The sequence below is a fragment of the Syngnathus typhle genome, linkage group LG12, assembly GCF_033458585.1.
Source record: "Syngnathus typhle isolate RoL2023-S1 ecotype Sweden linkage group LG12, RoL_Styp_1.0, whole genome shotgun sequence".
NCBI lineage: Eukaryota > Metazoa > Chordata > Actinopteri > Syngnathiformes > Syngnathidae > Syngnathus > Syngnathus typhle.
The window spans coordinates 4,497,944-4,513,523 of NC_083749.1; the positions used below are offsets into that span (position 1 = coordinate 4,497,944).

Below are 15,580 nucleotides of genomic sequence, written 5' to 3' on the forward strand. Positions count from 1 at the left end.
GCTAAGTTGGCAGGGCTACGCATATTTATGCCCTCCCCCTGGTTGCAACTTTTAGATTATGTAGCCATTTTTTTTTTACATTAATTTCTCGAGGACACGTCGTCTCCTAACTCTTCTCTTCCTCATCCAGTATACTAATACTTGAAGAAATTACACTTGTGGTCGGAGAAGTGGCTTTGATAAACAAGCTGGCGGCATCTCAAGAGGTTGTAATCAACTTCATGATGTTGAAACAAGGTGTCATTTTCAAAAAAAATATATATAACACCTTGTGCTGGCAGTTCTTTAAAGTGGAACAAAATTTGCGAAAGGTGTAAGCGCAAGAAAATAGCTTGCCTCCGTTTTATCGCACTTCTAAGAACTGTTATTACACACAGAATTGTGTAAGTGTGTATTTTTTGTGTAGCTGTGTAAACACACACACACACACAGCCCGGTAACAATATTCACGCGCTGCTGGATAAATTCAACCTCATTAGAGTGTGGCTACATGCTATTGACCTTACCTGGCCCTGTCATAATCAGTACACTTGATGCTTATGTGAGGAAAATAAGAAAACACCTGCAGTCAAACAAAGGTGTGTGTGGGGGGGGGGGGGCATAAACTGCACTTATTTTAGATTGCAGCAAATCTGCACGGGCTTCGCGCCACGGCCCAGAAGGGGCTAGTTTAGGGGGAAACGGGTCGGCCCTTGAGCTGTGGGTGATATTGATTCCAGGCAAATGAACAAATGGAAGAGCCGGAGAAAAGGGAAGGAGGCGTGCGGGGAAAGGTCGCCGCGTGTTGTCGCACCTTGGAGATCAATAGCAGCTTTGTTTGTTGGCTCGCCAGTGTGCTTGGTGAGGGATCGCGCCCCCTAGTGGTGATGTAAAAGATGGTGGCGTTACGTGGCCGTCAACATGGCTTATGTTTGCAATGTGTTCATTTTCAGTCTCTTTGAAAGAAAACGAGCTTTAATTAAGTTTTGGCGTGTTTGAGGAGTCAAACTGTAAATTGAAAAACCTCTATTTATAGACCCACCTGTTGATAAATTGCGGTTTACCGCCGCCTTTTCATAGAGTGGTCCCCATTTGAAATACAGTGCAGAAAATCCACTTTTAAAACAACTTTTCCCTCTCCTGCAATTTCCCAGCCTTGTTTTCTGCGCTAATCAGTAAAAAGGCAAAATGACTTTAATCTAATTGAGAGAGAGTGCCTGATAACGTGCGGCCCATTTACATTCTCCGGGGCGTGCTGCAGTTGGCTGTAGCCGCCGCCGCCGCCGCCGCGTCTGTGATGAATGACGGATCATGATGCATTAAAGCCCTATTGCACTCAGCTGCACATTTGAGTCTCTGCAGCACGCTTTTCCCTCGGGCCATCTGTTTTCCTCCCCTGATTAACAGGCAGTAAATCTGAAAATGTGGCGCTTAGTGACGCGCTGTTGCTACAGTGACAGTGGCGCCGTGTTTTCCTCCAGCCTACATGCACAATTTCGACATCACCGTCGCCGCGTGTTGAATTTGACGAGCTTTTCTTACGCTATTGACACTTGTGCTGATGCGGTGCTAACTCTAATGGGGATTGCGTAGCTGGGGTCTAAATGTGTTCCGTTACGACTGTCGGGATCCATAAAAAGAAGGTTATGCTGTACTGCTGCTTTTCTGGGCGAAGAAAATCCCCACATGATAGTAACCCTTTATTGTAAAAGACTTGTTGTGTTGGAGTACGTTCGTTTTTCAGTTTGAGAAGTGTAAAGTGTGAGGAAAATTCCAGACTTAACATAAACATGTACTTCCTTGACAACAATTACTACTTTCTTCTTCGCCCGATCATTGACACATCTTAAAGTATACAAAGTATGCAAATGATTTAGCTTAATGTAAGTTCCAGAAGGCAAAAAAAGCAAATAGATGAAGCGGCTAATGCTAATTAGCATCAGTGGTACAGTGAATGCAACAAATTGAACACAAACGTTGCAGCAACATCATGTAGACAGACAATATTTGTCCTCATATTCTTTATCCTCTGCATTGAATGACCATTATTAGTGCCAGGTTTTAGGAGTAGATTTTCAAATCGTCACTTTTGCTTTACTTTTGTTCTCGTTTGGTTGACTTAAAGCGAGGTGTGAGAAGATGTTTTCCTAGCCTCCCCCCCCTCCCCCCGTCTTGTCGGTCGAGTTCAGCAGTGTTGAGCTGCAAAGTTGATCTTTTTTAAGAGGTGTACAGAGAAAGAAGAGATATCAGGAGAGCGGCGAGAGCTAATGAGCTGGATTTTGCCGGAGACTTGGCATTCTGCTCATCTCACTGCTGTGTTAGATAGAGCGAGCTGGCTTCAGCAAGCTTCCTGTCTGCGCCCTCAAGCAGGAGTAAATGAGGGCTGGGTGTTGGGGAGGGAGCAGGAGGGGGGGGGGAGGTGGATTGGGTGTTGGAAGCAAGAGAACAGAGGAAGAAGAAGGAGGAGGAGAAGCAGGGGGAGGGCACGCTGTTGAAATTGAATGCCAGGACGCCATGTTCTCGCGCTTGCGTTTCCATGGCGACAGGGTAATTCTGGCGAGTAAGGAAATTTCATTCACCCCTGTTAAGAGGCAGAGGGGTGGGGTGGGGGGTACGCGAGATGAAAATATTAACCGAGCACAAGGGCGGGAAGACACATGACATAAATATGAGATGGAGAATGAAGACCCCCACCACCCCATGAGGTCTTTGCATTCCTCTTTTCTGTGATGATGCTGGGGGTTGTCCCCCCCCCCCCCCCCTGCACCCCAACATCACTTCCCCACACGCAAACACAACACCCACCCTGCACACGCTCAGCCCTGCAGGTATACAGTATGGCGCAGAACAAAGACAAGCACTGTTAACTGGACGCTCGCTGTGTGTGTTTATTTGGGAGCTGCAGTACAGTAACATTCCTAACCGCCACCCCTATTTTTATAATATATATATATTTTCAAAATAAAAAGCTGTTTATAAGTTTGAGTTTATTGTCAAACTATTGTCAAAAATGCCCCAATTTAGGCTCAATTAGACCCAACTTTCTAATATATTCTCAAAACAACACAACAACTCCCCCAAAATTGTCATTTTTTCCTTTTTGACCCAAATTTGGTTACATTTGACCCACCTCTCTTTAGCTTGTAGCTCACTTGCATGTCAGCAACCTTTTCTTGTTGTTGTTTTTGCCCGGGGGGCTGCTGTGATGAGGGTTTAAAAAAAAAAAAAAAAGAGGGCTAGCCCACAACTAGACACGCATGTGCAAGAACCCGAGCACGCGAGTGGCGCCCGCACGCTTGCTCTTGGGCTAAGCGAGGCTGACAACTGCACTGGGCTTGACTGGCTTGTCGCTGCAGCTAACCTGACACTTCCCCAGTGTGCGCACTCACACACATACACACACTTGCTCTCAGTGACATCACAGCGCGCGTTTTCATCCCCGAGCGCGATTCCCCATATGATGCGCCGGTTCCCTCATCAGCGCATGCAGCATGTGGTGACAGAGCACGCCATAAACAAGCGCGCGCGTTGTTTATAATCCTCAAGCTGGCCGCTGCAGATGCTTCTCTGTCTCTGAAAACATCATTACTGTTGCCACCGAGAGGGATTATAAAGCAGCGTGGGTAATAATGCCGTATATTGAGATTTATAATTTGATGATTTTCACTTTTCAGTGGCCGAGGAGGGGCTGTGGGAGTGCGGACTGTCCTACGAGTGCAGGACCCTGCTGTTTAAGGCCGTACACAACCTGCTGGAAAGGTAATGAGAAAGTGAATGGCAAAAACTTACAAGACATGAATGGAGCCTGTTTGGGATTCCAAAACCATTTTCTCAGAGAAAGTAACTATACATCACAGTTCTGATCAAGTTTGTCTCGTTTTGAAAAATAACACATCCGCCGAATGTAATTCCCGTCAGTCTCCGAGGTCAATTTCGAAATATATTTCAAGTGCGTCCCCAAACAAAAAGTGCTAAACTAAATAATTAGACATCTCCACTTGTCTTCTGGCATCCTCACCTCACTGAAATTAATAATTTGAGCAGTGAATCATTTGCTCAAGTACCCAAAGCTCTCCTTTCTGAGCCAGAGCCATCTGTTAAATGAAGCAGCACATATTTGCTCTCTATTAAGTGAAGCATCAGCGATCATCATAGGGGGCAGGCGGAATTAACCTTCCTATTACCTTGAAGCTAACTCCTTTTATTGCTAGCTGTTCCGACGCGACAGCCACTGCCTTCTCCTTCGCCACCAAATAAACTTTGTCGCCGGGCGGCCGATTTACTTTTCGCTCCGCTCAAATGAGCATAAATTTGAGTCAAGTGGCTCTTAATCAAACAATCACAAGCAAAGCAATTAGGAACCATTTGATAAACTGCAACCGAGCAAACGATTGGGACCATTAGAAAAGGCAGAGTTGTAATCGTTTGACTAAATTAGCTACCTGAAGCTCGAGATTGTGTTAAGCAAAGTATATGCACGGCGATTTCTTCACTATTGAAATGATGACAAATCAGGCAAAATTTGAGCGTTACGATCAAAGCAAAAGTCCGATTGTCATATTAACTTGCGGTGTGGGGTGCTTGGAAAACAGTCAAGTTAAGCTAAAGTCAAGTTAAGCTAGCTACACACGTAGCGGATGGAAGCACTGGAAGCTGCGCAAGTCCAATCTATAAAACAATCGTGTAAATCCTTGACTTGGGTCAGAGGATCCGGTTCGGAATTCCCTGGCGCCGGCACATGGAGTAAAAGTCAAGACCGTGGAGACGGTCACTGAAGGAAGGCAAGAAAAACCTCGGCAGCAGAGCAACTCGACTATTTGATACCATCGAAAGCGTCCACCGTGCAGTTTACTCCGCTGCTCAAGTTTTCCGCTTCCTTGTTTTGTTCGGGCGTACGTTTCTATTTGACAGCCTGCTGTTGAAAGCCAAGGATAATGATCATTATTATTATCACGGTGAAGTGAGCGTCTTACATTCTCGTTTGTTCTTCTCACCGCTGCAGATGTCTCATGGACAAAGGATTCGTGAGAGTCGGCAAGTGGTTCTTCAAGCCGCACCAACTGCAGGAAAAGTCTCTGGGCAGCAGGTGAGTGGAGTTCTCAGCTCGCGGGGCTATTCAAAGGGTTCATTTTAGCTCGTGTCTGGATGTTTGTATGCGTTAGTGGACTCTAGTGACACTTTACCACAATCGGATACGTTTTTGCTTCTCCGACTGGGGCAGATGAAAGTGGCGATGTCGTATTTATGGCCAAAGCTCCAAGTGGGAGGAGTAGAATGTTTGTTGGTTGTAATAATTACTGATGTAGGGAGACTTCTAAATATCTGTTGTCATGCGGCGTGCGCCGCTGCGAAGCCACCACCCCCAACAAACACCCCCTCGCCTTTCCCATCCTTGCCTCACGCTGAGCCACTGTTGCCTCTTTGAATTATTGAGCATCCTGCAAAGAGGGAGAAGGCGGAATATCAGCGCAGCTTTCAATGTCCACAAACAAAACAAAAGGCTTTGGTGAATGACACTTTTGTTCTTTATTCATTTTTTTATTTTGTACAGCCGCTCTGCTTTGCTTGCACTTCACATGCGGGCAGTCCAAATGCACCCCGCATGTTTCTTTTCCACAATAGCATTGCATGCGCTAGACTCAGGAATCCCCTCTGCACATCAGAAGCCCCCCCCCCCCCCCCCCCCCAACACACACACACACACACCACGAGGGAGCATTGCTCAGTTGATGTCATGTGACCTCCCGCCTCAGCTGTAACCAGCTCCTTTGTCTCCTCTGCACCTCCACGCCGTCGGTGCCTTTTATCCCCAACAGAGGGCGTCTACAACAGCGTGCGCCATCATCATGGCCCAACACCCCCACACCCCCGCTTTTGTCAAGCTTCCCCGGTGTTTATCTCGCGTGTGTCCCTGGGGCCTTAGTGGCGGAGAAGAGCGGCACATCCAGGAGAGAATTCCAAAACCTCCTCCCTCTGCTCTCTTTGTGTCGGAATGAGGAGGAAGCTCTCTGGGTTGGGAGCGAATTGCATCAGACGCTTAAAAAGGGGGTGGGTGGGGGTTCACTGGGAGGAAGAGGGATAAGAAGAAGGAGGGGGGGGGGGATGCCGAAGTGATGGTCATAAATTAATCATTACTACAGACGGCTGAATTGATGCATTACAGTCTGTCCCTCTCATTAGTTCAGTCAGTTGTATGCATGCCAAATACAATACAATGTAAATTTATCGAGGCTCTCATTTGAATTCATGACCGCATACAGGACAGCATATTATATTTTAAAGCTTGAATAAATAAATAAATAAATAAATACAAAAATTCTCTTGTGACTAAAGACGCTAGAGAATGTTGTATGATCTCCCTAACAATACTTCATAGTAAATAAATAGCGCACAGATGCTCCGCTCTCCTCGGGTGACATTGAGCTATTAGCCGTCGTCTTGGCAACAGACACTTGGTGCCCAGCCATATCCCAAGGTCACGGAATATCCAAGCAGAAAGGGAAACATTTTTTTTGTGCTATTATATATGTCGTCCTTGTAATCTCTGGTACAATAAGGAGTGTTGATTAATCTTTTGGGGGGGCAGTTAGGTGACCCAGTGCAGCGATTCCCAAAGAAAGGAAAGATGAACTGTTCAAACTGTGCGTACCGTCACTGACTTGTTCTTCCATTATTCATACATTGACTCTACCAAATGAAAAAAAATCTTTCACCAGAGGAAAAAAAGTTTGATTCCACCTAAAGACGCAATCATACAACCTGACTGGGACGATGTACAAGTGTCATGAAGTCATCATAGATGTCAAAATCCTCGCTAATGCTAAACACTGACCAATTAATTGGACTATAAATGTGGATGTTTCTCATTAGAGGAGATGTACGCGTACTGACAGAATTTGCAATTAAAGTTGTCGTCGGGAGCCCATCGGTTGCGTCGCGGCCAATTTATTTGGAAGCCTTCTCGTTAAATACGCCGTTTGTATTGACACGCAACAAACGTGTAACGGCCCTCCCCGGAGATTGGAGAACACAAACAACGACATATTCCGTGGATGTCTTCTATCATTCTTACATTAGCAGGTAAACCAAAGCGAGAGGCTGAAATGAAACTAATTACTTTAGCGCAGATAGATGGAAAAGTTAAAAAAAATAATAATAATAGTTGACTGGCAGTTTTTTAACGGTTGCAATTGAGTCTAGGAACCGGTTTGTGTTGCATGGCATCTTATGTTAAGATATATTACTTTAGTTTTCCCTTTTTCTTTTTCCCCCGTGACTTGCCAGCTCAAACTTGACATACTGCTGTAAATCAAATTGAGTTAGCACAGTACAGTCTGTATTTGTTACACTGCTGGCCTCTAAATACAGATGCTAGCTAAATCTTCTTATAGGACAATTTGTATTCTAATTCTTCCTCTTTAATTCAACAATGCTACATGCTAATGTGACGTGTATGTCAAGCATGTCGGAAACTCGCCGGAGCCGCCCGCTGTTTGACACACACTAAAGCGTTCAGTTTTTCTTCATTGGTCTCAGCCAGTGATGTTCCACTCCTCGTGTACGTGTCACTTTGGCTGTACTCACAAGTTGAAGCGAGCTTATCTGCATATTTATAGCATCGTTAGGAGGTCTCTTCATGCCCACATGCAATTTGTCATATGCACGCGGCCACTGGATTAGGTACACTTGCTAATGAGATCCTGTGCCAGAAACAAGATCGATACAGATAGTCAGCCATAAAGATGGATGGGGATTATTAAGTAAATATTTTCTTGATGAAAATCATAATAATAAAGAATAATGATTCATAATTTAAAAAAAAAATCATTTCAGGGAAAAAAAAATATATTTTGGAGATAGTGTTACATTTTCAAGTTAAAAGTCAATCCAAAAATAAGGTTGAATATTTTGTGGACAGAATTTTTAATATTTAAAATTTGCTTATGTTTGAGATAAAAAGTTGCATTTATTTTTTATTAAAGTCATAATCTCAAGAAAAAAAATCCCTTATACAGTATGCGGTCCACTCATTTCCATAATACTGCACATAATTACTGTATTGTTGAATGTTATCAAATATGTCTGAATACTAGTACAGTGCACATGACATTCAAATAATAACAGATTTGAACCCAACCATCAGATTATGTCATTTACATAGATAACAAATGCCAATACTCTATTTTTATTAATCCTGTCAGAGAAAAAATACATTTATCGGTCGTACTGAACTGAACTTGTTTCGTCTTATCGTTTGCAATCAAATAGCCAGTGGCTTTGACGATGATTTGTTCAATAACAGCATCTCCAATAAAAGCGCTGTTATGTTTTGATCGAGATTCTGCTTGACATTGCTTGAGTCCTTTTAGCGTAAACATAAGATCACTTGCTAAAACTTCAATTTCATTGATACTATGTGTGCGGCAATTGCAGCAATGTGTGTGTGTGTGTGTGTTGCTGAATTATTCACTCGCCGCACTTTCTCCCAGGCTGGCTTTGCTCTCACTCTATATTTCAAACTGTATGTTTTTTTTCGCTCTCTTTTTTTTTTTCTTCCTGTGCCTGGCTGGCAGCTTTACGCTTCATCTGGTGCATTTGCTTAATTTTCAACCACCGAGGCTTCTTCTCTTACTCTCTCGTTCTCTTTTTTTAATATAAATATAAAATGAAGACCTTCTTACTGTCGTTCCCAATCACCCTCTTTTTCCGCACCCCTCTCTTCTTCAGTCTCCAGCTGTGAGGATCACTCTTCATTTGAGTACCATCCGCATGTTTACTACTGTTTACACATACACACACACACACACACCAGGTCCCAAAGGATGCAAGAAGTGCTGTGTGTCCACATAATCACACCCGCTTACGGTGCAGGAAAATGCCCTTTGCTAAAGGACATGCAATGTACTGTACGTGTGTTTGTGTGACTCACAGGTAGCGCTAGAACATCTGGCCTGGAATTCAGATGGCAGTATCAAATATATGCGCTCACATAATGTTATATTTCGCAATATAAAGAATGAAAGTATTTCTGAATGGGTTATGGGTGTAATTTTTTTTTCATTTTGTCCCCCCCTAACTGTAGCTAAGTAGCGATTACACATTCCCAGTAAGTGGATTGGATTTCCAGTTAACCGTAGCCACGTGGACCGCAATGAAAACAAGTTTGACGCCAGTGATGTCGCTCATGTTGTGTTTAATTGCACCTTTGTTATTGCCGTGCCAACAGCGTAAGAGCGCAAACGTCATAATCGTCACATTTTGGCTGCAGTGATGCTATCACACTCAGCGATGACAACATAATGCGAGATCCGTATCAGAAAAACAATAATGCTTGAGTTTAACTATTTGAAAACCGATGCGCTTTTTAATCACATAACATTACTTATCATAATTGTTTTATATTATTATATAATTTAGACTACTATTAATTGGGAGGTGTTTGTTGTCACTTTTTTTCCTCATAAAGATGTTAAATAAAGTGTAGCCTTTGTTCATGTGGTCACCCATGGCTCAATAAAGGCTGAGAAACGCCACAATAAGATACTCTGTCCCAGAAATTCACATCCAGTCTTGGCCTCCTTACCCTCTGGGGGCACCTAGCGCCATCTGGAGGCCGTTTTAGGACAGTATTTAACGACTCATCCTTCAGCTCGGCCCATTAAGGGCAGAACTGGCTTTTTTATTTTTTTTTTTTTTTTTTTCCTTCTCCTATTGAATTTGATGACCCATTACCGCTCCAATGGAGGTCCAGTGCCTTGGGGGCAAAGGAGATATTGCATGGGCAGCAGGGTAATCACCAGATCACACTACCTGCTGACTTTATTGTCATCTTGATGTATGTATATAACCAAGGTTATAAGGAGCGTTATAGATTAAAAATATACATCACCGAAACCTCGCGGGGCCGTTCGCCGCCGCCGTGTAGATTGCAATAAGACCCAAATTATGATCAGCCTGTGATTAAAAAAAAAAAAAAAAAAAGGATACATGATGGATGGTCCAAGGCGGTGTAATAAAGAGATAAATACAACAATCCGTCATTAAGCAAATAAGGATTCATACCTGCAATAAGAAGGCCAAATGAGGACAAAGATGGATGCATGTGGTAAAGTCCTGGAAGTTTTCTGACACACCTCTTACACTGTGTGGCATTGATGGAATTTTTCCGAGTTGACCTGCAAACGTCGCCCGCCTTCCTGGCTCTCATGATGGACACCCGGTGTGTTCTTCTGTCTTCACCAGTGAGCACCTGTCGTGTTCCTTCTCCTTCTTCCTGCACGGGGAGAGCAACGTGTGCACCAGCGTGGAGATCGCCCAGCACCAGCCGGCGTATCACATCACAGAACAGCACATTCGCCTCGCACACACCTCCGTCGCGCCAATACAAGGTAACGGCACACCAAAAATTCCAAGATTTCAGAAGAACCTTTTATAGATCGTTGTTTGATTATCGGCTCAGTCTAATGTTAGTCGGTTGAACTGAATGTTCGTTTTGCAGTGATCCTGAGCCCATACGGTCTGAGCGGTACTCTGACGGGTCAAGCCTATAAAATGAGCGACCCGGCAGCACGCAAACTGATGGAGGAATGGAGCTACTTTTACCCCATGGTACTGAAGCGGAAGGCGGGAAGCGGCGAGGAGAACGTCGAGCCGGCCGATGATCGCAACGCTCACGTGGCCGTGGAGGTGGTCGTCGGTAAGTACTTGCTTCAAAAGCCGCCGCCGTCGCGCATTTGTGCCGGAATCCCGCTGAAATCGCTTCGGACCGCCGTGACTTTGTTCTGCTAAAGCAAACAGCGGCGAGTGCCATCCCATAAATTAGCCGCCGCCGCTTCTCTTCCTCCTCTCTCGCTTTTCGTTTGCGGTATTTGCCGATGCTCTTGAAAAGCACCTTCACAGCTTTTTTTTTTAGCCCCGCTGCAAAAAAGAGCTAATGATGCGGAAGGAAAAGAGGATGAATGAGATGACAAGGAGTTCAAATCGGGACGACATGCAACTTACTATGCAACTATAGCTGATGTGAATACTAAGTTATGGACTTTTCATGATTATATTAACTATGAATATAATAAAAAGAATAAACATTGAAGGTTTAAATCTGCTTTAGTCAATTTAAACGGTATCATAAACAACTTGGATTTAAAAAGCAGGAAAAACATTCGCACTTCAGATGTAAACTCGACAAATGATAAAAGTACAGATAAAGCCTTTGTAGACACCCATTGGGTAGGTTTAGTAGGTCGTAAAAATGGGAAGAAACAAGGCCCATATGTCTGAGTGAGAAGCAGCAGCCTCGTCTTCTCATCTTGTCCTTTGTGGTCTCTTCAGGTGGAGTAAGGATGACCTACCCAGCTGCTTTTGTGCTGATTGGCCAGGGCCAGCTGCCGGCGGAGCCACCTCCACCTGCTCCTGCAGCTCAGGGCCTCCTCGCCAGAGAGCAGAACCACTGCAGCGTGCCGCTCACGCCGCCGACATCGCCGGAGCAGCCTTGCTCGGGTAACGACGCCGTGTTGTGTTGGGGGGGGGGGAGGCTTTAGAAGTTCAGCCGATTAAATGAAATGAACATTTTGCTTTAGCCTCCACCATTTAAGTATAGTCTGAGCTCTGCATCTTGTCTTTCCAGCGGACAGTGGATTCGTGACCTCGGCCTCGAGTGTCCCAACGCCAGACAGCAGTCTGGGGGTCAGCAACCTCAGCCCAAAGCATTCTGGGAAAAAGCTGACTTGTCAGGTGGTCCACCAAGCTTGGAGGGAGTGCTACCTCAGCCAGCCTCAACACACGTAAGTGCCGACAGCCCGCCGTGGTCCCCCGCTGCGGAGGACGGACCTACATTTGTTTGTTTGTTCTTGGCAGACTCAAGCAGCCAGCTGACGTGACGCCCAAGAAGGAAGTGCCAAACGGAGTCACCACGTGGGATTTCAATGACGTCGGTGCGCGAGCACCATGCAGCTGCTCGAGGTACCGCGGAGCCGCTCTCAAGCTGTTCTTTGACGCCATTACAATAACTGTGTTTCTTCTGAAAAGATCACGCAATTGTCTTGTTTGTACGTCAGGGTGAAGCAACAGAAGTTGACAACCACCGCAAACATCTCCAACCCCCAGATTGGCGCCAATCCGTCCTCCGGCTCGTCATTATACGCGTCTTCCATACCCAAACATAAGACGAGCGATAAGACTGAAAAGGCTGACAAACAATCCAAGAGGCCGGCCATGATCCCCTTTCACCACCGTGTGTCTGTCACCCAAGAGACCTCTCTGGAGCAGGACTCCCCTGGGGGGGGCCAGCTCAGTGGTCTGGTAGCCCTGGATCCACCCATGGAGCCTATGGCCACTCTGGCAAGCTGCAAGTATCCCAAACCGCTCTCCAATGGCAGGAAAGCCCCGGAGTCCCTTCTCTTGTCGCCAATGTCTCCGCTCCCTCCTACACTTAGTCCACATCCTCGGGTTCAGGACCCAGAAGTACTGGAAGGGCCCCTGGACATGCACGTATGTCAGGAGGCAGCGGTGGGCATGGGCTTGATGACCAGTGAGACAGCAATGTACATGGCCCTGCTGAAGCAGAGAGAGAATGGGGCCGGCTGGTGGAGAGGCTTCCGGACTCCCAGGACTGATAAGATGGATTTCAGACCTCCAGAGGTCTTGGCTGATAAACTAGAGGAAGGGAAGACCGAGGCGATCCCCGAGGGAACTGCTCTAAAGAGGTAGGGTTGACGAGCAGTGAATCAGTGTTCACACCCACAACAGCACAAACCACCCTTTTTTTTTGCCTGCGCTAAGCTGTCTGCGAAAAAATAGCAAAGCTGTCCCACATGCTTGACTTGCGCGGAAATCAAGTCCTCTGTCATCAAGTTAAATGTGAGTGAGGCTGTTCTGCCATGTCAATTCCAAAGTCTGCTTTGGAAGCCAGAATGCTATTCAAGTGCGCTCGAGATTTTATTTGAAGGTAAAAGATATATCCATGTTGTAATAGCTTGCAAATGTCTCTCACAGACTTTACACACAGGCGCAAAAGAGATTTAAAATCTCCGACGAGAGATTGCGGGACCACGTCCAGACGCTGGGCCTGCTCCAGCAGCCGGTCGTGGAGGCTCTGCGCGAACCAGGGGAAGACCCTTACGACTTCAAGGAAGGTGACATCGAGTACACCTTCTCCACTTCCAAGAGATTAAAGAGTCAAGGGCGAGAATCCAGCAAGAGAGCCAAGGTGGGTGCTAATATTTAAAGCGGCTGTTCAAAGGCATCCTTGAAAATCCATTAAAAGATGACTCGCTTGACTAATTCTTCCAAATGACCCAACAGAGTGAAGAAATCACCAGCAATGGCAACCTGCCAGATGGAAAAGATGCAATGTCCATTTTCAACTCTGCTCCTAAATCAGGTGCGACTTGCGCTTTCAACATCACAACCCTTTTTTTTTTTTTATTAATCTTTAATGTGCTTCATTTCAAAGCCATCCGAGCCTTTAAGTTGAATGTTTTTCCTTCAGACGACTCCAGTCCGGACGATGCCGCTGCCAAAGCCAATCCGTCTCTGACTCGAGAAAAAGACCTGGTGGTGAACATTTCGGATCTGGACAACATATTTGATGAAGATGAGGAGGAGCTTGGGGTGAGTCATCCAAGCTCCTGTTCGGGCAAATATGTGGAAGTAGCAACAATTCTGCCTTCTCAGCATTTCTGTCTGCTCTAATAAATGAAATGGGTTGGCTCAATCAATCAAATTAATTCAGCCAAATTGCCTCAAATAAAATGCTGTCCCGCTCTAAAAAAAAAAATTGAATAAATGGCTGGTATTAATAAACTGTTATCCTCTAATGTGATGTGTACTAAATTGTAGACGGTTTCCCCCAACCAGCACTCAACCAAAGTCACAGTCTCCACCGAAGATCGTCCGCTGAGTAAAGAAGGCAGAGCGGCAGTTCCTTATCCATCGAGTGAGCTCCCATCCAAACATGGCCATACACGACGCGCCAAAAGCCATAATAAATCCGCTTTTGTCCACCTCAGCAGTAGCAGACCTGCAACGTATGTTCCCCACGCCACCTTCACTGGAGCAGCATCCGGCCTTCTCTCCCATCATGACGTACCGCGACACGCCCAGCCAGGAGCCCCCCTCCGCTCCCGGCGGAGCGCCCGACTACCTCGTGCCGCTCGCCGCCAGCCAACTGCCTGAATTCAGGATGGATCTGGAGGAAGGCATGGCTAGTCCTTGGCAAGAAGACTTCAAGGTTAGTCGTTAGGAAAAGCTGATTCTAGCAAAATGGAGTTGCTCTGTCCAACATTTCCAAAGCAAGTCTTTATGTCCCCCTCTGTCCAGACGCAAGTGGTCTCCTCCATGTTTGCACCACTTTCCTGCCTACCCAGTCAGAGTTTACCACCGCTTAAGATTCCCGAGCAGTGCTACTACCGCCCGTCTTGGACGCTCCTGCCCAAAATGGAGCACATCCCAGCCGCCATGCACGCTCAAAGCAGCGGTTTCGTCAGGGATGGATACACGTGAGTCACATTTGGTGACAAAGTTGAATGCGTCAGGCTTACTGTAATCTTGTCTTTCAGAAATATCCCAAGCGTCAGCGCTCTGACAGAACAGGACTACAACCAGATGAGCGGCACCACAGCTTCCGTCAGCACCACCGTGGGCATCCTGCCCTCCCCGGCCACGCCTCGTTTCTCCGTGCCCACCCCACGCACCCCTCGCACGCCGCGGGGCATGAACCCCGCCAGCTGCGGCCAAGGTTCCGTGAAGCAGGACGGCACGGAGCTGAGCTCGCCCGCTTCGACCCCTTCCACCAGCCTGCCTCTTAGCTCCGTGGAGCCCCTGGCCCGACCTCGACCTTGCCTCCCCGAGAGCCACAGCCTGTACGCCATTCTGCTTCTGTCGGACTCGGTCCTCAACGTCTTCAAGGACCGCAACTTTGACAGCTGCTGCATCTGTGCCTGCAACATGAACGTGAAGGGGGCGGACGTCGGGGTGTACATCCCCGATTCCACCTGCGAGGATCAGTACCGTTGCATGTGCGGCTTCAGCGCCATCGTCAACAGGCAGCTGGCCCACGGCACCGGCCTCTTCCTGGAAGATGAGCTGGATATTTACGGCCGCTCCTCCGAGATCGGTCGGGCCGCCGAGAGGAGGCTGGCTCTCGGCCGGCGGGAGCCGACAATGGGCGACCCCAGAGCCAAGCGGCCTCAGGATGCGGCACCCGCTTCGCCCTCGCTCATGGTCCTGCTTCAGGAGCAGTGCTCGCAGCCCATTTCCTCCCTCGCCTCACTGCACCTTCCCCACGGCTATTCCAGCTATTCCCGCAAAGGGGTGCTGCTCCAAAGTTGGCTGTCGGAGAAGCAGTGGGTAGACGGGAGCGACGCCTGTGTGGAGTGTTACAATGCCTTGGAGCAGGGGCTGCAGTATGTGGACAACTCCACGGGGGGCAAAGTGGATCCAGCTGTTGTCAGAAGTACAGCTCTCCATCCTTGGCCTCACACCAATGGTAAGACTCAAATGTCAAGACAGGATGCTGCTGGAGGATGAAACCAATATCTGGACATGTTTTTTTTTTACAAATTCCTATCTGCCTTGGTGTGATCTGGATGTGTTTTATGTTTGT

At 46.7% G+C, this 15,580-nt stretch overlaps 1 protein-coding gene across 7 annotated transcripts in view; it reads left to right on the top strand.

The window, feature by feature from the left end:
* Positions 1 to 15,580, top strand: part of LOC133163722 (mediator of RNA polymerase II transcription subunit 13-like) — a 62,827-nt gene that overhangs the window by 40,090 nt on the left and 7,157 nt on the right. For 4 of the 7 annotated variants that reach the window (XM_061293916.1, XM_061293917.1, XM_061293912.1 and 1 more), the window contains 15 exons: positions 3,654 to 3,738; positions 4,982 to 5,065; positions 10,222 to 10,367; positions 10,478 to 10,675; positions 11,308 to 11,475; positions 11,603 to 11,759; positions 11,833 to 11,937; positions 12,033 to 12,680; positions 12,970 to 13,183; positions 13,279 to 13,357; positions 13,466 to 13,587; positions 13,816 to 13,912; positions 13,986 to 14,206; positions 14,296 to 14,474; positions 14,535 to 15,463. In XM_061293916.1, coding sequence (XP_061149900.1) covers positions 3,654 to 3,738; positions 4,982 to 5,065; positions 10,222 to 10,367; positions 10,478 to 10,675; positions 11,308 to 11,475; positions 11,603 to 11,759; positions 11,833 to 11,937; positions 12,033 to 12,680; positions 12,970 to 13,183; positions 13,279 to 13,357; positions 13,466 to 13,587; positions 13,816 to 13,912; positions 13,986 to 14,206; positions 14,296 to 14,474; positions 14,535 to 15,463 — 3,432 coding nt within the window. The remainder of the gene's footprint in view (positions 1 to 3,653; positions 3,739 to 4,981; positions 5,066 to 10,221; positions 10,368 to 10,477; positions 10,676 to 11,307; positions 11,476 to 11,602; positions 11,760 to 11,832; positions 11,938 to 12,032; positions 12,681 to 12,969; positions 13,184 to 13,278; positions 13,358 to 13,465; positions 13,588 to 13,815; positions 13,913 to 13,985; positions 14,207 to 14,295; positions 14,475 to 14,534; positions 15,464 to 15,580) is intronic. The other 3 variants (XM_061293913.1, XM_061293915.1, XM_061293914.1) reach the window with 3 other exon arrangements.